Below are 19,501 nucleotides of genomic sequence, written 5' to 3' on the forward strand. Positions count from 1 at the left end.
AAACTTTTGTCTATATGCTTCAGGGACCAATCTATATGTGCTTAAAATGGCCTTTTTCACCGCATCATAATTCTCAGAAACCTCCTCTGACAGTGAGGCATAAGTTTCCTGTGCTCTACCTGTTAATTTGTTTTGCATAGACAATATCCAGTTTTCTTTTGGCCAGTTCACCTGTTTAGCTATCTTCTCAAATGAAATAAAGAATGCTTCAACATCTCTTTCTTCAAATTTTGGAAGAGCTTGTTTGAATTTAAACATCTCCCCACTGGATTCTGATCTGGATATATTCCCTGCCTCATCTCCTGGTGTCTCATTTATAACTGCCAGCATTCTGAGCTGGAACTCTGTCTCTCTCTTTTTCTCTTTCCTCCTTTTCTAACTTCTCTGGGCAATTGCTTTTCAAACTTCATCCAACAACAATTTATTCATCCTTGTCAACTAAGAGTAAATAAAGTACAGTTTAAGAAATGTAAATTTCTGTTGCATTTTATTGCCATCCTTCTTCAATCTGTATGGCTTTCACTTGTGCCAATGCTCCCTTTGATTGGCTTTTGGGTGGTTGAAGCTGTTTACTGGGCAGTACAAGCTCATCCTATTTTCTCATTCTGGCTGTTGTGATGTGTTACAGGATAGTGTTAGGAACAACGTATAGCTTTAAGTTGAATTTATATTTTTGTAAATTTAATTCATGGGATGTGAGCGTCGCTGGCTAGGCCAGCATTTATTCCCCATCCCTAATTGCTCTTGTTCAGAGGGCATTTTTTTCTCTAAAGCCAACCACATTGCTATGGGTCTGGAGTCACATGTAAGCCAGACCAGATAAGGACAGCAGATTTCCTTCCCTAAAGGATATTAGTGAACCAGATGGGTTTTTACAACAATCAGCATTGGTTTCATGATCATCAGCAGACTTTTTAATTCCAGATTTTTATTGAATTCAAAACTTCACCATCTGCTGTGGTGGAACTTAAACCCCGGGCCCCAGAGCATTACCCTGCGTTTCTGGAATACTTGTCCAGTGCCAGTACCACTATGCCAGTGCCTCTCCTCAATCTGGAATAAAGGGTTAATCTCAGTAATAATGACCATGAAACCACTGGAAAAGAACCATCACGTTTACAAATGTCCTTTAGGGAAGGAAATCTGCCATCTTCTCCTGTTCTGCTCTAATATGAGTCCTGACCCACAGCAATGTGGTTGCCTATTTAACTGCCCTTTGAAACAGTCTAACAGGTCACTCAGTTGTCCCCATGGAGTGTAGCAGTTGAAAAAAGCAGCTTGATACTACACTCCTGAGGGCGATTAGGGATGGACAACAGATGCTGGCCTCACCAGAGATGTGCCTCACCTACGGATGTGTTTAAGAAATAAATTATTTTTATGAAGCAGTGTGATCTCCCCGTCGGAGGGGGTTGGGTGGGAGCGGGTGTGGGCGGGCGCGCAGCCAGTTGCTGTCCGCGATCAGCTGGGCGCCGCCATTTTGCGTGGTCGAGTCAATTAACTCCCGCCTAGCGTCATGCGCACCCAGAAGCGTTGAGCAATCCCTGTGCGGGTGGGGGGAGTAGGCCAAGTCGGGGCCTGTGCTATTTTGTGCAGGCGCACGATAGAGTGCAGAAATCTCCCTGAGGCACAGAGTTGCCTCAGGGAGATTAATTTGATTTTTTAAATTTTTAATGAAGGAAAAAATAAATTTTAGACGTCCCCTCATGTGACAGTGTCACATGAGCTGGGACATGTCAATGAATTTTAATTATACACCCATCATGAAACCTCACACCCTTCATGAAAACTCTTCCCGCCCATCGATGAGGTTTCGTGATAAATGTGAAGGCCACCTGAGCTCTTTGCCTGCCCCCCCAACCTTAAAGTTGGACGGGCAGCTCAGTTAATGATCTTAATTGGAATCTAAGTGGCCTTAATAGGTCTTTGACAGTTCGGTGGGCGAGCAGCAGACTCTGCTGCGTGCCTACGAACTGAGGATCTGAATGACGCACGGTGACATCGGGATGCATGTCCAACGTGACTGCCCATCATTTTATGCGTCGGCGAGCCCCCAACGTCAGGGACCCGCCCCCACTTGCCGAACAGAAGGTTCTGGCCGCAGTCCTTGAAAGTTTTGGAGTTGGTGTGTCGCATTTGTGCAAATTGGGAGCCCTGAAATAGTCATTTCTTAAGGCAATTGTACTCCACCTTTTCGAATAGTAGTTGTTAATATTTGGCACTGATCAAGTTTTGAAAGAAATATTCAGGACATTTTTATGAAATTGTGGCCATGTGCTCGGGATCCAGAAATGGATAACAAAAACAGAATTACCTGGAAAAACTCAGCAGGTCTGGCAGCATCGGCGGAAAAGAAAAGAGTTGATTTTTCGAGTCCTCATGACCCTTCGACAGAACTAGGTGAATCCAAGAAAGGGGTGAAATATAAGCTGGTTTAAGGTGTGGGGGGTGGGTGGGTTGGGTGGGGGGAGAGAAGTGGAAGGAGGTGGTGTGGTTGTAGGGACAAACAAGCAGTGATAAAAGCAGATCATCAAAAGATGTCACAGACAACAGAACAAAAGAACACATAGGTGCTAAAGTTGGTGATATTATCTAAACGAATGTGCTAATTAAGAATGGATGGTAGGGCACTCAAGGTATAGCTCTAGTGGGAAAAAAACAAAAAAACTGCGGATGCTGGAAATCCAAAACGAAAACAGAATTACCTGGAAAAACTCAGCAAGTCTGGCAGCATTGGCGGAGAAGAAAAGAGTTGACGTTTCGAGTCCTCATGACCCTTCGACGGTCGAAGGGTCATGAGGACTCGAAACGTCAACTCTTTTCTTCTCCGCCAATGCTGCCAGACTTGCTGAGTTTTTCCAGGTAATTCTGTTTTTGTTTATAGCTCTAGTGGGGGGAGCATAAAAGATTTAAAAATATTTAAAAATAATGGAAATAGGTGGGAAAAAGAAAAATCTATATAATTTATTGGGAAAAAAAAACAAAAAGAAGGTTTTTTTTTCCAATAAATTTTATATAGATTTTTCTTTTTCCCACCCATTTCCATTATTTTTAAATATTTTTAAATCTTTTATGTTCCCCCCACCCCCACTAGAGCTATACCTTGAGGGCCCTACCATCCATTCTTAATTAGCACATTCGTTTAGATAATATCACCAACTTTAACACCTATGTGTTCTTTTGTTCTGTTGTCTGTGACATCTTTTGATGATCTGCTTCTATCACTGCTTGTTCGTCCCTACAACCACACCACCCCCCTCCACTTCTCTCCCCCCACCCTACCCACCCACCCCCCCACACCTTAAACCAGCTTATATTTCACCCCTTTCTTGGATTCACCTAGTTCTCGCGAAGGGTCATGAGGACTCGAAACGTCAACTCTTCTTCTCCGCCGATGCTGCCAGACCTGCTGAGTTTTTCCAGGTAATTCTGTTTTTGTTTTGGATTTCCAGCATCCACAGTTTTTTGTTTTTATCCAGAAATGGATATTAGATTTGTCATAAAGTTTTTTTTGCATTTCATAGAAAGTCCATGCATCAACATTTGTTCAATGCCCTGAGAAACTCCTGCAGATAATCTTGTTGAGGTTAATGATTAAATCTCCAAGCTGCATTTACATTCTTGTGGAGAAATCATGGACATCAGTGCAATAAATAGCCAAAATATGCACTTCTAATTCTCAATCTTTCACACTAAAATTAAATGTATTCAACAATAACCATGATAAGAGTGCAATTTTTCACTAGCAATTTGCCCTCTCTTTCCTCATTTCCAGGTGACGGATTTGTGAACAATGCAGCTTTTCCATTATTTAAATTGTATAATAGTCTATTTGGATTGTAAGGAGAAAAAGTAATTCAATAGGATAATTCCTCAAGTCTGTATTTTTTTCTTGGATATTTGCAGATTCCTCTAATGAGTACTGGAAAAAGGGGATATATTTTGGTAAGTATAATGATGGGAAACTACTCAAAGCATTACTTAAAAATAGTAATCAATTTTGCATATGATGTATCTAGTATATTATAATTTTGATAAAAACAGTTAAAGACATTGCATCCCATTAAGTCATTCTTACAAAAACCATCGTGCGTGACCCCTATGGCCCTGCCCTGTTCATTCTGCTGATATCTGTCATAATTAAGGTATTAGATTGCCTATGAACTTTTTCTCCCTTGCCTGCAGGGTAACCTCCAAAGTACCCCAGGATCATTCTTGGTCCTTTCCTTCTCACCATTAACATCCAACCTTTTTGCAACAACATCTGTTACTGACAACACAACACAATCTCTGTTTTCCCTACTAATCCTCTCTCCCTATCTGACATCAAGAGCCAATTCTGTCCAGATAATTGTCAGTAAAACTATCCCCATTAGCTCCATTCACTATCTCTGAGTTTTTGAACTGGATTAAATCAAGCTCCATGACTGCCACTTCAGATTGAGTCAAATTGTGGTGTGATGCTAAACTCAGATTCCTCCTTCTCATTTAATGCATTCTGAAAATCACTTCCTTGCACCTTTGCAGTATTGTCCACATTCACCTCTTCCTCCACAATGATGCATCTTCAACACTTCAAGGCTCTGATAATCACTTAGCAGGCCTACTCTACTAGTTTCAATGCTTCCAGAAAATTCCTGCCAACATACTCACCAATGTAAAAGTTGCACAGTCCTGTCCTAACTGTCTCTCCAAGTCCCCTGGCTCACTGAGCTTTGGTGGTGTTGACTTTAAAATTCTCATTCTCAAGTTTTAAATTCCTCCCTGATCTCACTCCTATAGTCATTTTCTTCTGCCTTACACTCCAATTTCTCTTAAAGCTGAGCTTCTCCATTCCTCCTGCTCCATTTGTGGTGGTTGCTTTTCAGTAAGTATACCTCTTTGGAACTCCCTCTAATTCCTACTTTTAAAGTCTGCTGAAAACCCTCTTTCAAAATATCTTTGAGCCTCCACTAGACCAATCTCAGCTTTCCCTTTTCCTCTCTTACTCAGTGTTCACTGTTTGTTTCCTGCTTGATGTGAACTATTTTAATATCTCTAATGTGTGAGGACTGTTAAATAAATGTAAGCTTATTATTTAAAAAAAGATTTTACAAGAAGTCCTTGGGCAGGATTTTTTGGATGGTGGGATTTCCTGACCCGCCACCTGAAGAGTCGACGGGTCAACACAACGCTGCTGACACTGGTTGCCCCACCGCCATTTAAACCTCAGTGGGATGTTAATTGGCTAACGGCGAGGCTTCCGCCCCCACGAGGGAGAGAAGGCTGCCTTAGAGAGCAGCCGGCTAAGCCAATTAGCTGATGGCTCTGTAGTCCCAGCAGCTCCAGGTCCCGGTCTGACTGTGGCCACTGCTGGGACTACGGGCAGTCCCTGAGGAAGAGGAGATAATGGAAGCAGACTTCAGGTCACCAGGTATTGACAGAATCTGGCTGGCAGGCACCAGGAAGTGGGGGAAGAGGGGGTGATGTTCTGGGGTTTGAGAGGCAGAGGGGAGGGGTAAAGAGGGGAAATGACCTTGTGCAGGTTGCCTTTTATGGCCAATGAAGAATCCCCCTTCTTGCCTCATCCAGTAAAAGCTGTGGGGCTACCCACCTGGCGTGGGTACACCCTGCCGGGTGTAAAATAGCAGTGGAAGAGGCATGGCATATTTAAATGGCCATAATTGCACACGTAAGGGACTCAATGGGCCCTAGGGTGGGCAGGTAGGCAATGGGCAGGCTACATGCTGCATTTTATGACCCCCGCGCCACCCCCCCCCCCCGGCAAAACCATTGTCGGGAACTGTAAAATTCCACCTCTTATTTTTTAGGTCAGTTTTTCAAAGACTGAGAACATATCATGTTCATTTCACTGTGAAATTAATATTAAAACCCTGATGTTAACCTAACTCACTTAGTGGGAATGGGGCAGATTCTGTTTGCACACCATCTGTTTTATACCCCATCTGTTGTTACCATCCTTTGACTTCAATTGTCTGTGGAACAGGGTGAGATGTAATGTGCAAGTCTGGCCCCAGGTCTCATCTTTCTTGTATTGATTTCAGGAGCCATCCCTGGTGCCATTGTTATAGTACTAATTATAATCAAGGTTATTTATGACAGAAGAAAATATGGGTGAGTGTAGAACTGCTTTTATTCTTATATTTCTCTGCATCATTTTTGTAAATTTGGATAATATAAATCCAGTGGAAACTTAAATATCCACCACAATTGAGGTGACATGGCCAGCAATAGAAACTGGAAAATAATTAAGCATTTCTGAATGACTGAACACGCATAAGCCTCCATGGCACTATTTTGAAGAACAGGCCAGTTCTCCATCCTGTCCTGGTCAATATTTAGCCCTCAATTAACATTATTGAAAAAACAGATTTTCTGGTTATTATCATGTTGCTGTTGTGGGAGCTTTCTGTGGCTGCCATTCTTTCCTACATTAGAACAGTACTTCAAAAGTACTTCAATGGCTGTGAGTGACTTGGGACGTCACAAGATTGTGAAAGGTGCAATATAAATGCATGTCTTTTTACCCCACATATTCCGTGGGAAAACACCATTGCACCTGCAATGAGATCAGGTGACATTGCAACAGCTGATTGTTTGCCTGATCTACAGCTCCCCTATCCACCCTCTCACACCTTCAGCCATTAGGATGAAGTAATTCTCTGGTTGTCAAGCAAAATCTGCAAGTGCAGAACCATAGCATCTTGCTCAACCCTGCGTTCAGCTTAATCCTCAACACTTGCTCCATTACCACTTGTGTCATCTCTGTCTACTGTTACCCCCTCCTCCTTATTGGAAATCATTCTGAGAAATTTTCTTGCCTATAAAAATTGTTACATAAGTGCAAATTGGAGTTATCTGAGAGAAATGCCCGTGATTCCATACTGATGGTTCGCTTGTGAAAGTTTAGTCCCAACAATTGGTTTATCATTGTCCCTGGATGTTCCACATAACTGATCTCACTATTTGCTGGACTCCTTCCTCTTATGGACTACAATGAGAAAATAATGTTTAGTTTTCAGTAATATATTTTTTCCGAAGTATCATGTTCTCTTGCATCATGAGAAATTGGCTGATGGAATGGAATGTTCCAACAGTTAAACTGCAGTTTATATATTTAGGTAGTCAGAGATACAGAGAAACTGCTTTCATATTGTTTAGGTCTTCAAGAGTAAGAATGACAGCAGCAACTGAAAGCTAAATGCTTTACACATTTCAAGACCTATGGCTCAGAACTCTTTCTCTTGAGTCTTCCTGACTGTCACTCAATCCGGTATTATTGTGATGTGCAACTGGGATTTTTCTGTGCTGTTGTCTTAATGCCACTTGTCCTTGATGTCATGGCACTGCTGCGTTGCACTTAAAGTGTCTGCTTGTCCGCGTGAGCGTTTTGCAACTGCCATACTGCGGGACTCCACACTGTTCAGATGTAACTATAGGAGAGTGATACACTCAAGTTGCTTTCCTGAGACCCTGCAATAAAAAATAGATAAAATGTCAAATGTACTGTCAGTATCAGTATTGTATTGGTACCTTTGTAATGTATTTACTCTTTATAGCTGTGCTCTTCACAGTTTTTAAAAAACTTTTACTAGAGCTAGTTGATCATATGCTGCCTCTCTGTTTGTTTTGCCACTTCTTCCTTTCCATCTAGATCCTATAAAACAGGGAGTCAATTCCTAGAATGTCACAAGGACACTGAACTAGCAACAATTCAACTTATTGGAAATTGAAACTGCAGCCGTTTTAGATGAATGGTCGTCAGTCTTGGGGAAAATAATATTCCAGTCCTTTCAGTTCAATGGATCAAATTCATAAAGATCTCCATGACAAGACAGAGGAATCAGAAAGCAGCATGATCTACGTGCTACTTCTAGAACTTTGGAGACTATATAAAAAATAAAAGGTTCAAATTTCTTTGCTCAGTATTATTTTTTGATGTGAATTATCTTAAATGTAAATGTTCTTCTGTACCATGGTGTAAATATAGCCCAGATTTTGCAATCTTGGCAAAAATTAGGTTGTACTGGCTCAATGGATGGGCATGTCTGTAGGCAAGGGGTGAGCCTCTCACTGCAGCTTGTGACATAAGACGTGCTCTCTATTTGACAGGCATTGAGAAAGTTTGCCTATAGTATATTCCCTGTGACAATCCAGGATCACTGGCGATTTGATCTGGCAGGGAATGTCCCTTTAAGGAGAAATGCAGCATCAGCCAAATTCCAAGAGCGGGACAAGTTCAGCTCTTCAAAAATCATAAAAATTATGTAAAGAAATGCAAACCCTAGAAAATGCTTCCAAAAACAATTGGGACAGAGATGGCAAATAAGCAGCCCTACTTTGTGTGTACAAAAAATATTCAAAATGATAGGACTGAAGAAAACTCCTCAGCCCATCTGGTCAGGCACAAAAATCTAGCCCCCTTAAATATCTCTACACTCTGTTTTCCTGGACAAACCACATGCTCTGTGCAACCTCACTCCTCTTAGCATCAGCTAATGTCCCTGATTTTATGTTGATTTGAAACACATTAATGTGGCTGAATTGATTTATTCCCTTAAGCACGTTGAATGGGGTCTGCCCTCAGTCTTCTCTTATTCAAAGTAAATAATCTCGACTGCTCCTCATAACTTATTGTTTTAAATTAGGTATCCAGTGGGATGTCTTTTTCTTCACTGTCTCCAATTTCTGAATACCCTCACTGGTGACAAGAGTTGCACACAGTGCACCAGGGTGTGGAAATGCCAGAACCTTGTAATAAACTCATTGTTGCTTTGAGAGATTTGTGCTTAACCACTCTGATCATACATTCCAAGGTCTGGTTAGCTTTGTTATTCTATCAGGACATTGCACTGTTAGTTTCAGTGAACTATCCACCAAAACCCATCACTTGTGTTGTGTACTGTGTTCAAAGCTATAAAGCTTATATTCCTATTATTTTTTTCCCTTTTTGTAATCTCGTTAGCTCATATTTCATGGTCTCTCTACACTGTGCCTTGGATGAAGGATCATACTTGTCAAGTTCTTGTGCTCAGAAAGAGAGAAAATAGTCGTCAAAACACCCTGTGCTCCTCTTACATGATCAGGCAACTCAAAGGTAACATTGGAACCAATCTTTATATTGGAGCAAGCGGGTGGCAGAAAGAACTTAAAGAATGAAGAAAAACAACATGTAGGGCATGTTACGACTGGTCCCCAGGTGAGGTCCCCCAATTTGTTATGATCCCAGACATGATACACCAAATTGTTAACTTTCCGAGCAGGACCCCCATTTTGTTATGCCCCTGGGCAAGGGGGAATGAGCTGGCTCCCCTTCTTTATTCAACCTTCTCAGTTGGTCGCAACAAGATTTAATTTAGGGATCCCTTCCCTGATGGATACGTTTTCTCACTCCAAATTATTTGTGTTTTAGAAGTAGCCAATTTAAGCAGGCTTTCTTAAGTCAAAGAAATATTAAATTTATTAATTACTAAAACCCAAGAAAAAAATAATAAAAACCCAACACACATACACAGAGATCAGAAATGAGAAGTTGAGTCCAAAATTAAAATATAAAAAGGGTATATGAATCAGTCTTTGGTGTGTCCGTGAGGAGCAGATGGAAAAATGCTGCGGCCGTTAAGTTGAGAGATTCTGGTAGGGGTGACTTTGGCAGTTGAGCTGTTGGTTTGGAGACACTTGGTTCTGCTGATTAGCTGAAGGAGTTGTCCCATTTCCTTTTTGACTGTGGCTTTGCTGACTTGCCCCCAGCCACAGAGAGAGAGAGGAGAGAAAGACTTTTTCCTGCAAGCTGCAGGGATTCCTATTTGCTGTTTTTCTGCTGTGACCTTCACAGCACACACTAGCATAGCTGAACTAGAACATAGCTCAGGTTTGCAGCTGGCTTTTTAACCTATTTTGTTGTGTATTCCTGGAAGGGAAAAGAACAAACACGTATTTCGCCCAGAAGCTTTCTTTCAATTCAGTTCATTTCCACATTCTGAGATACAACTCAATAGGAAATGGTTCCTGCTGAGATGTGGCAGTCTCTTTTGTCTCCTCAACCACAGGAAAGTCAAGTTCACTCTTTTGCATTGTATTTCTTCCTTTTAGGTGTCTGTCTAAAGTGGGCCTTGACACCTTAGGTGTCACATGTTCCCTCTGGACTAGTCAGTCCAGCATAATCCACATAGGAATTTCCCAGAAAGTGGGTTACTTTACATTTACTTTATAAGCCTTTGCTTGTAGGTAATTGTAAAAAAACATATCTTCCTTTAAAAAGTTCAGTCTATCTTAAGTAATTTGTGGCTGTGATTCCCCTGTCATGACACAGGACAAGTTATTACAAAATGCAGTTACTTCAATGAATGACTGAAATTTTCTGACTTTCTTGAATATAGAACACAGATGGCAATTTGCAATATTTCAGCAGGTTTAGGGATGTAAGATTGTATCATTGATAATATATATTGCCACAATTGTTAAGATGTCTGATCTGAGGTTGCCACTTGGAGATATCCTGTGTAATTTAATTCAATGTAATGCTGCTGTATTAATACCGATGAGTTTACTGGTGTAGTGTGTAGAACTATTTTGTATGGTTTCTCAGTTGCATATGATAAATGGCTACTTCAGTTATGAACTATGCAATAATATGTTTATTATATCTTGAAAGGTATATCTGAAGAGGTTTTTTTCTGACATTCTAGTTACATTTCAATATGAAAAACTTGCAAAGTAAAATGTCAGTTGCCCAATCCAGTGTCCATCCTAGAATAACCCTCTTGTCCCCTTTATGCCATGTCAATGATCAACACCCGATTGCAGCAGTGTAGCTCCAATTATTGGCCAGAGGTGCTCACATCCCAAGAACAAATAATAAAGTCTGTCTACCTAATAATGCCCTTAATTGTTGCCTTTGCAACAGTGCCAGAAACCCATTGCTGCCAGCATTAGCCAAGAACCATTTCACTGTCTGACCCAACATTACTGACACCCAGCAACATGATCCCATGGGTTTTCAACTAAAAGATTTTAAGGGACCAGGAATATATGTCATCAAACATTGTTTTGTTTTAAATTCCATTGACAATTTAATAAGAACATAGGAAGGGGAGTCGATCATTCATGCCATCAAGCCTGTTCTGCCATTTAATTATAATCATGGTTCTGTACCTCAACTTTATCCTCCTATGAACTATTAATACTTGAAGCCAACACTTCAGTTATTTAAATAGGATAATTTATTAAATAAGGAAAATCAAGTGGCCCGCTTTACCAAATCTGCAATCTAAACTTACTTTTACATGTTGGGACCACACCGCTCCAACCATCAGCTGTGCATATCCGGTAGTCACTACCAACCAGTTTGTACCTAGAAATGAAAAAAACAAGCCATTGTAGAAAACCAAAAGAGAAATCACTTATTGCCAGATAAGTGAGCTGAAAGTTACATGTGAAATTAGTGCAGCATGCTAATCAGGAAATGAATCTAATGGTTAAACTGGTTTCAACTATGAAACTATTAAATAACATCATAAAACCATTATTAACCCAGGGGGGCTTGCTATGCAGGGAGCATGACAAAAGAATCCTGGCATGTTTGCAGACTCCCAGGGAGGGTCCCTCATTCAAAAGTGCTCAGTGCCTGTTTGAGGTACCCAGCATTGTGAAGGTGTACCCCCTGTCCTTGCTGCCAACCCCCATCCTGCCACCCTCTTCCTGCCATCACTCACCTGTGGCCTCCAGACGGGTGTAGAACTGGCAGCAGACACCGTCTTCCCAGTGGTGCTGCTGAGTACAGAAGAGAACCTCTGATTGGCCGACAGCTCTCTATACGCGGGACTTCCACCCACAAGGTCTTTCATCTCAGGTGAAGGCCCACCACTGGCCTGTCAAGTGCCTGAGTGGCACAATATGTGGCAGACCTTCTCAAAAAAGAGGTGACGCGGTTCTTGCCAGCTTTTCAGTTGGCAACTGGGACCTCTCTTGCCTCCGCCAAATTCTGAACAATGATCTCATTGTCTGTCTAGATCTGGTGCTATTCTTATTGTATAGACTTTAAAGATGTCCATAGTGAAGGTGGTGTATGCTGCACATGGATACATTCGGGGAGTGAAGTCACCGTGCAGCAATACAAAAGGCATGGCAGGCAGAGCCAGAAGAAGAAGACAATGAGGAAGATTCAGATGAGTTGCCAGTTCCACTGAACTGCAGCAAGAACGACAATCTGTCATTTACTGGGGAACTGTTACCCTCAACTTTTGAAGCTTCCCATCACATGTTTCTAATGAAACAATGATGTAACCAAGCAGAATGGGAAACTAAAGATCACAATCCTCCCAATCTTCAATATAACATACAGGATTTGTCTATAAAAATAAAGCATTTCTCCTTCCTGCTTGAGCTATTAAAAGCAATTTGGAAATATTTCATAAGGAGATATTGTGACATCCCTCAACATCATCCCAACATCAAAAACATAACCCTTCAGCAAAATCATTCCAGAATTTGTGCAACTGAATGCTCACCCTTCATCACAATGAAATGTAACTTTATTTCCCAAAGTAGTATCGGATGCTTCATAATCTCTCCTGGATTGCCACAACCCCTCGGTAGACAGAAACAAAGTGTTATAAACACCAAGATCACCAAAGGATTTTTCAATGTAATTCATAGAAATATAAAGGTTAAAGGTGATTAAAGTGCTGCACATTGTTCCAGAATACCTGCTAGCCTAACTGTTGGAATTATTTGCAAAATTTTAGCAAACGGGAACACAATACAGTCCAATGATCCAAAACCCCATGATGTCAGGGCTCTGACTTCAGCATAAATTTTTAAAAAACACACAATCAACTTTTGCATGTGTGTGGGTTATATTTTTATCAGGCATCAGAAAATCACTGGTGTGAAACCAAGGGCAAAGTATCTGTAGTAATGGCCCTGGATTGTGACGTTGGCTGGGACAACTACAAACAGTGTCAGTTACTATTCTAGTCACTGGTGGCTTCTCCCTTTGACTCCCAGTGATCTCAGTTTTATAAGGGACCTTTTGTGTCTTACTGACTTAAATAATGCTTTGATGTTGAGAGCAGCGGCTGTCACCTTTCAAGGTCCATTGCACTGATTTTCCTTGTTTCACCTCCATTTCTTCTTTGTCCTCTTCAGCTCCTGCTGTAGTTAGGCTCACTCCTTATCCTGCTGCGTGTTTATGCCTTTCTGTGCTCCAGTTATGCAGCAGACCATGGTTATTTAGGATACATTTACTGGGCTATAGAAGATCAACTTGCTGGGGTAATCCAAGCATTAATACATATTGTAGGATCCATGTATCTATGGATAATTAGATTTAATCAATAACTGCACAAGATCTTGTTTATGGGTAACCACATGGTTAAAAGCTAACAGCAAAGCATGATGGTTAACATTGTTCACAAAATACTAAGATATAGTTGTAAAATTGCTCCTCTTATAGCACGAGTACTCAATAGTGTAGAAGAAGTGAGATGAGACTGCTAAGCTAGAAGCTCCCTAACATGGATTGTATGTGAGATAAATATCAAGCGAAATCCTGTGTGCAATAGTCCAGTGGTTCAAGAAGGCAGCTCACCACCACCTTCTCAAGGGCCTAACCAGCAATGCCCACATCCCAAGAATGAATTTAAAAAATTACAGAAAGTGGCTGATGTAGGCAGACATGTGAGCTTTGAATTGTCTGCAAAAAGCAGAAAAATTGGAAATTTTGGCTCAATCATGCTAACCAGCGACAACTATAGCCTAATATGACATGAGAAGGGTCTCTCAGCAGGATAATAGAAGGACCCTTCGAGACATCATTGGCATATCTCAAGAGAAGCGATACCACGGTCAACAGAACATAATCCAGAAGACAATGCTCGGTGACTTTGGAGAACAAGGACCAGAGGTCACTGATTACACAACTGCCATTGTTAAGTAGCAATTTTGTGTATGCTAATCGAACTTAATAGGCTCATGTTGCTAATTGACACATTCAGTGTCTTTTCTATTGGGTCAAGGAGTGATTAAAATCCTAATATTTACCTCATATCCCTACAATATGTTTTAATTTAAAACCGCTGTGCCCTACATTAATTATGGTTGAGGTACATACCTCATTGTGGCTGCATTTTGCTGCTTTTCAATGCTTTCGAAATGAGGTCATCAGCAATATCCTCCTGTGACAGTCAATCTGATCTTTTAAGTAACACAGGCACCATGGACAATGAAGACATTTTGATTGCTTCCTTGAGAACATGCATTTACTTTCATTATCTTTCTGTGTACAAACTAACTGAATTTTCATTGAACGGAAGATCTTTCTGTTCATATGGAAACACTGCCAATGGTTGTATAAGTGCCATCAGTGATGACCTAAGCTCTTGCCAACACCAGTGAAAATGTTATGGTGCTTTGAGCTGATGCCATCTTTCCACACTTAATGCACAGAGTACTTAGGGAACTCCAGAGAAATTGCCACCCTCAGCACTTTCACACTTCCAGTTCTTCTGAAGATATCAAAAAAGCCTCTGGAAAAAGAGAAAACAACTCTGAGGTCAAAGTTAGTGTTAATGCAGGCCAATATTTACAAATTACTGAAGATTAATGTATGCACAGGAAGTTCAATTGCAGCAGCAAACAGTGAAGCTGGGGCAAAGTACTGGAAAATGCAACACCCTCCACAGCAATAGAAACTGACAGTCAAAATAGAATGAAACTAATGTGTTATCCATTGTTCAGTGGTAACTTTCTTGTCTCTGAATCTGAAGTAATTATTTTTTGGCTGCTTTGCTAGCTGAGCCAAACATAAAACATCTTCTATGCTGCTTCAACATGTCTCAACCCCCAAGGGGAGGAACAATAGAGTCTGAGCATGAAGTGGTAACAACACAGATATTGAAACACTTATTTTCTAATACCTGATTCTAATTACCTCCACCTAGCCCACCACTGTTCCAATCTGCAGTCCCCAATCTGATTTTACTTGATAAAGTAGCTCATTTCCTTGACATTCTCTCCAGAAAGTATATGATGATATCTTAGAGCAGCCTAACCCAAACTATTCCTCAAGCAGAGAGAGAAAAGGAAGAAGTATCTAAAGAATGTATTTACAACTTTATTAAGCACACAAATGAAGGGCAGTAAATAGTCATCACATGTACAGAGTCAAAACTATTCCATTTTCAGCCTTTATCCAGATATTTATATTTAACTCAGCACCAAAGGACAGTCCTGCAAGGAAGCCCTTGCTCCCTATAAGCAGCAATGACATTATGTGTGCAACATATGGTAACGTAGCATTGCCTGATGCTGAACAGAAATACTAGTTACTAAATTTAGAATATTGAATCAGCCCTTTCACTTCTCGGATTATCAAACCATTGCTGAGGCTAAAAACTACAGAACGAGTTTATTAAAAGCAACAGATAAACAGTAGCAACTAAGTGAGGTAACAGATTGCAATATCTATTCTGACTTGAAGTTAATAAATAATAAACATACATTAATCTTCACTCATTTGTAAATATTGTCCTGCATTAACACTAACTTTGACCTCAGAGTTGTTTTCTCTTTTTCCAGAAGCTTTTTTGATATCCCCAGAAGAACTGGAAGTGTGGACGCTGATTCCCTTTGAAGATTGACCAGAAAGATGAATCAAATATAATTGTCAATCATAAATAACCTTAAAGACACAAAAAAAGTTTGCAGCTCCAAGGGTGACACACTGAAGTCATTAATTACAAAACCCATTTTGACTTAGCTAACAATTTGTTGGAACAATGTAAGCAATTACAAAAGGTTGCAATAAAACCATTACTGTATTAAGAGACCCCTGATTCATCTAACAGAAATTTACCAGGCCATTTCCCAACCCATTGCTTTGGGGGCGGGGCTATAAAATACAGCGAGCCATTCAAATGTCCGTTGACTTTGGCGGGACTGGAAAATCACGCCAGCGGTCAGGGCTGTAGAATTCCACCCTTAGACTTTGTGTTCGCAAACTTGCTGATGGTGCAGTGGACTGGAACCAATGTCTGTCCTCAATCAAAGCAAGAGATTTTGTTTCAAAGCCAGAGAACAGAGTTATTTGCATGGCAATGGCATTGTGCCTACGAGTTCCATTAGGAACACCATGATTGAACCAGCAGTTGGAATCTTGGAGAAGTGCCACATTCAGGCTGCAGAAATGTGACTCAGCGAAGCCCTGAAGAACATTGCTTTCTTTGAGTCTGCAGCACCCAATGGAGCAAGTGGCCCTCTTTAGGAAAATAATCAATTGACTTTAGGATGTACACCCTTTCGCCAGTATGGTCCAAAGGGCCTCAGAGGGGCACCACAATTGCCTATTTGCAATAAGCAAATCTTAAAAGGGATGAAACCATGTAGATCGGGAGAAATTGTTTCCACTGGCAGGAGGATCGGTAACTGAAAGATGAGAGATTTAACATATTGCCAAAAAATCCAACATACATAAGAACAGAGTAGGCCATTCAGCCCCTTGAGGCATTCAACTGGATCATGGCTGATCTGTTCATACGTACCTTAACTTCATCTATCGGCCTTCGTTCTGTAACTCTTCATACCCTTGCCTAAGAAAAACCTATCAATATCAGTTTTGAAATTTTCAATTGACTTATCTCTACCGTTTTTGAGAGAATCCCAGATATCCACTACCCTTCGTATGAACAAATGCTTTGTGACATCTCCCCTGAATTGTGTAGGTCTACCTTCAAGGTTATGCACCCTTATTCTCAAAATGTTTTTCTCTTATCTAGTCTACCAAATTCTTTATTTTTTACTTGTTATGATCTGGAATGCAATGCCTGAAGGGGGAGTGGAAACAGATTCAATAGCAACTTGAAAAAGCTGCTCTGCAGTAAGTGAACATTGATGAACTCAAACCATCCTTACTTGTTTCAATCACATTCTTAACTGTTTTGACACTATTCATGGACAAGTCACCCACATGTTGTTTTCCTACCCCAAAGTTTCCATTTTTTCATATTAAATTCCATCTGCCATTGCTGCAGGCTCAACTTGTTGGCCCACTTGCTTTGCAGTACTCCAATTTATTCTTCAGATTCACTGCCCTTGGCTTGATCTATGAACTTAAACAGTTTGTATTAAGCTTCTGAATGAAATTAGTTAATATTCATCTTCATAACTTTCTCTACATTCTTGCAGCTTTTGTCCCCTTTACAATTCCCTTTGGAAATGCTACACACAACTTCCATTGTTATCATAATACTACAAAATGCTGGAAAAACTCACATTAGGCAGCATCTGTGGAGAGAGAAACAAAGTTAGCATTTCAGGTCTGTGACCTTTCATTTGTTTGAAAGGTCACAGACCTGAAACATTAATTCACTTTCTCTCTCCACAGATGCTGCCAGGCCAGCAGAGCTTTTCCTGCATTTTCTATTTTTATTTCAGGTTTCCAGCGTCTGTAGTGTTCTATTGTTCTGTTGTTACCATTTTTGTTTCTCCTTTATTCAGAGTTGTGACATTCTGTGAATAACAGACACATTTTTCAAACTGAAATTCTTCAATAATCCAGGAAGACTTAACAACCCAGTGTGAGTGAGTAAAACAGAACTTGCTTCATTGCTGATCGCTATCCAGTAATCCCTACAGGGAAGTTTTTTTGTGCATACTGAGCCATAAAATAAGCATAGCACAGTGTGATGCAGTCATAGTTGAATTGCTTGCCATCACTTACTGTTCAGGTTTGCTCATAAGGACAGTCTTTTGGGTAAAAAAACTGGATAATTGCTTGAACCCATGGAACCTCATTGCAGCCAAGTAATTTCTTTCAATAAAGAAAGAATATGAGGAGGAAAAAAGAATTTGATTCTAAAATTGCAGAGATTTGACTTACCATTTTTCAACCAAGAACCCTCTCAGTTGCTGCTGCTGCTAACCTTCGAACAGTTTTGTGGTTTTCTTACAGGCTTTTCAAAAAACACTGGAATTAGAAAGCTTCTGGAAGGTTGGAAGCAGTGCAGCAGCTCAGCGAAATGACCTGAAACTGACAGAACGACATTAAACAAATCGGAACTCTCGGCCTGACAAATCCTTTCTTTTAAGCCACTTTGTCAGGTCTGCAGCTCCGACTGCTCAGTGTGGACAAGGAGAAAAACTCTGTTTACATGACAAAGCCCAGGTGCACCCCCAACCCCCCCACCCCCCACCACCTTCTCCCCAGCCCCCAGACCGCAGTGTTTGGCACCATCTGCATCCCCCTCTCCTGGGCCCTGATGGTGTGTGGCTTGGAGGGAAATTTGCACATTGTGGTGTTCCCATGCATCTGCTGTCTTCAGCGATGGCAATGCCATTGAATGCCACAGAGTGATGGTTAGATTCTCTCTTGTTAGAGATGTCCTTTGCAGTGTGATTGTTGTCACTTATCAGCCCAAGCCCAATATGATGCACACTCAGCTTTTGAGGATGTTATGAATCCATTCTTTCTTCCCTAAACCCCTCTGCCTTTCCACCTCTCTCTGTACCTTTAAAGCCCGCTTTAAAACATATGACGTAACTGCGCCACCTTCTTTGACTCAACCTTTGCCTCTGTTAACATAAGAACAGGAAGAGACCATTCAGCCCATTGTTCCATCATTCAGTTAAATCACAGCTGGTCTGTATCCCAACTCCCAGCATTTGGAGCTTTTTGGGAATGAGTTCTAAAAACAAAATGGGAAGTCCCATCAACCTGGAATTAAAAAGTCTAATGATGACCATGAAACCATTGTCAACTATTGTAAAAACCCATCTAGTTCACTGATGCTCTTTAGGGAAGGAGATCTGCTATCCTTACCTGTTCTGGCCTACATGTGACTCCACAGCAATGTGGTTGACTCTTAAATGCCCTCTGAACAAGGGCAATTAGAGATGGGCAATAAATGCTGGACTAGCCAGCGATGCCCACATCCCATGAATAAATTAAAAACACACTTCAGCACACCCCTGAGTGCTTCTTTGTGAATGGCTGTTACTGTTACTAGGCAGGCAAACACAGAAATCAATCTGTATACAGGAATGACTCCACAAGCAGCAACTGAACGAACTAGTGACTCTCCCATGTAAAAGCAAAAAACTGCGGATGCTGGAAATCCAAAACAAAAACAAAAATACCTGGAAAAACTCAGCAGGTCTGACAGCATCTGCGGAGCGGAATACAGTTAACGTTAACGACTCGAAACATTAACTTCCTCTCCGCAGATGCTGTCAGACCTGCTGAGTTTTTCCAGGTATTTTTGTTTTTGTTTTTGTAGTGACTCTCTCCTGGTGGTGTCGAGAATGGGATAATTGTTGCTCAGAATTATTTCATACCGTTCGGATCTTTTACATCCAGGCGAAGAGGCAGACAGGGCGTCGCTTTAACATCACATTGACTGCAGCACTCCCTTAGTATCACACTGACCTGTTTGTTTAGATTAGTCAAGTTAAATTCTTGCTGCATGATCTGTTGGTTAATCTCAGAGGGTCGGGTTATGGGTGT

At 40.9% G+C, this 19,501-nt stretch overlaps 1 protein-coding gene and 1 long non-coding RNA gene across 8 annotated transcripts in view; one reads left to right on the plus strand and one right to left on the minus strand.

Moving 5' to 3' along the window:
- LOC121282150 (complement decay-accelerating factor-like) overlaps positions 1-10,621 on the plus strand; it is a 57,868-nt gene extending 47,247 nt beyond the window's left edge. For 5 of the 6 annotated variants that reach the window (XM_041195667.1, XM_041195664.1, XM_041195669.1 and 2 more), the window contains 3 exons: positions 3,907-3,945; positions 6,045-6,114; positions 7,655-10,621. In XM_041195667.1, the coding sequence (XP_041051601.1) occupies positions 3,907-3,945; positions 6,045-6,114; positions 7,655-7,733 (188 nt within the window). In that variant the 3' untranslated portion in view covers positions 7,734-10,621. The remainder of the gene's footprint in view (positions 1-3,906; positions 3,946-6,044; positions 6,115-7,654) is intronic. The other variant, XM_041195668.1, reaches the window with a different exon arrangement.
- LOC121282151 lies at positions 6,110-19,420 on the minus strand. 2 transcript variants are annotated; one of them, XR_005944001.1, is made up of 6 exons: positions 19,333-19,400; positions 17,879-18,028; positions 14,114-14,196; positions 12,510-13,314; positions 11,280-11,353; positions 6,110-7,473 (listed from the first exon to the last, which is right to left on the minus strand). It is a non-coding gene; the product is annotated as an uncharacterized LOC121282151 (long non-coding RNA). The 2 variants fall into 2 exon arrangements; XR_005944002.1 differs by lacking the exon at positions 14,114-14,196 and having other exon boundaries at positions 19,333-19,420.
- Between the last annotated feature and the right edge of the window lie 81 nt (positions 19,421-19,501).

This window comes from Carcharodon carcharias, chromosome 9 (genome assembly GCF_017639515.1).
Source record: "Carcharodon carcharias isolate sCarCar2 chromosome 9, sCarCar2.pri, whole genome shotgun sequence".
Lineage (NCBI taxonomy): Eukaryota > Metazoa > Chordata > Chondrichthyes > Lamniformes > Lamnidae > Carcharodon > Carcharodon carcharias.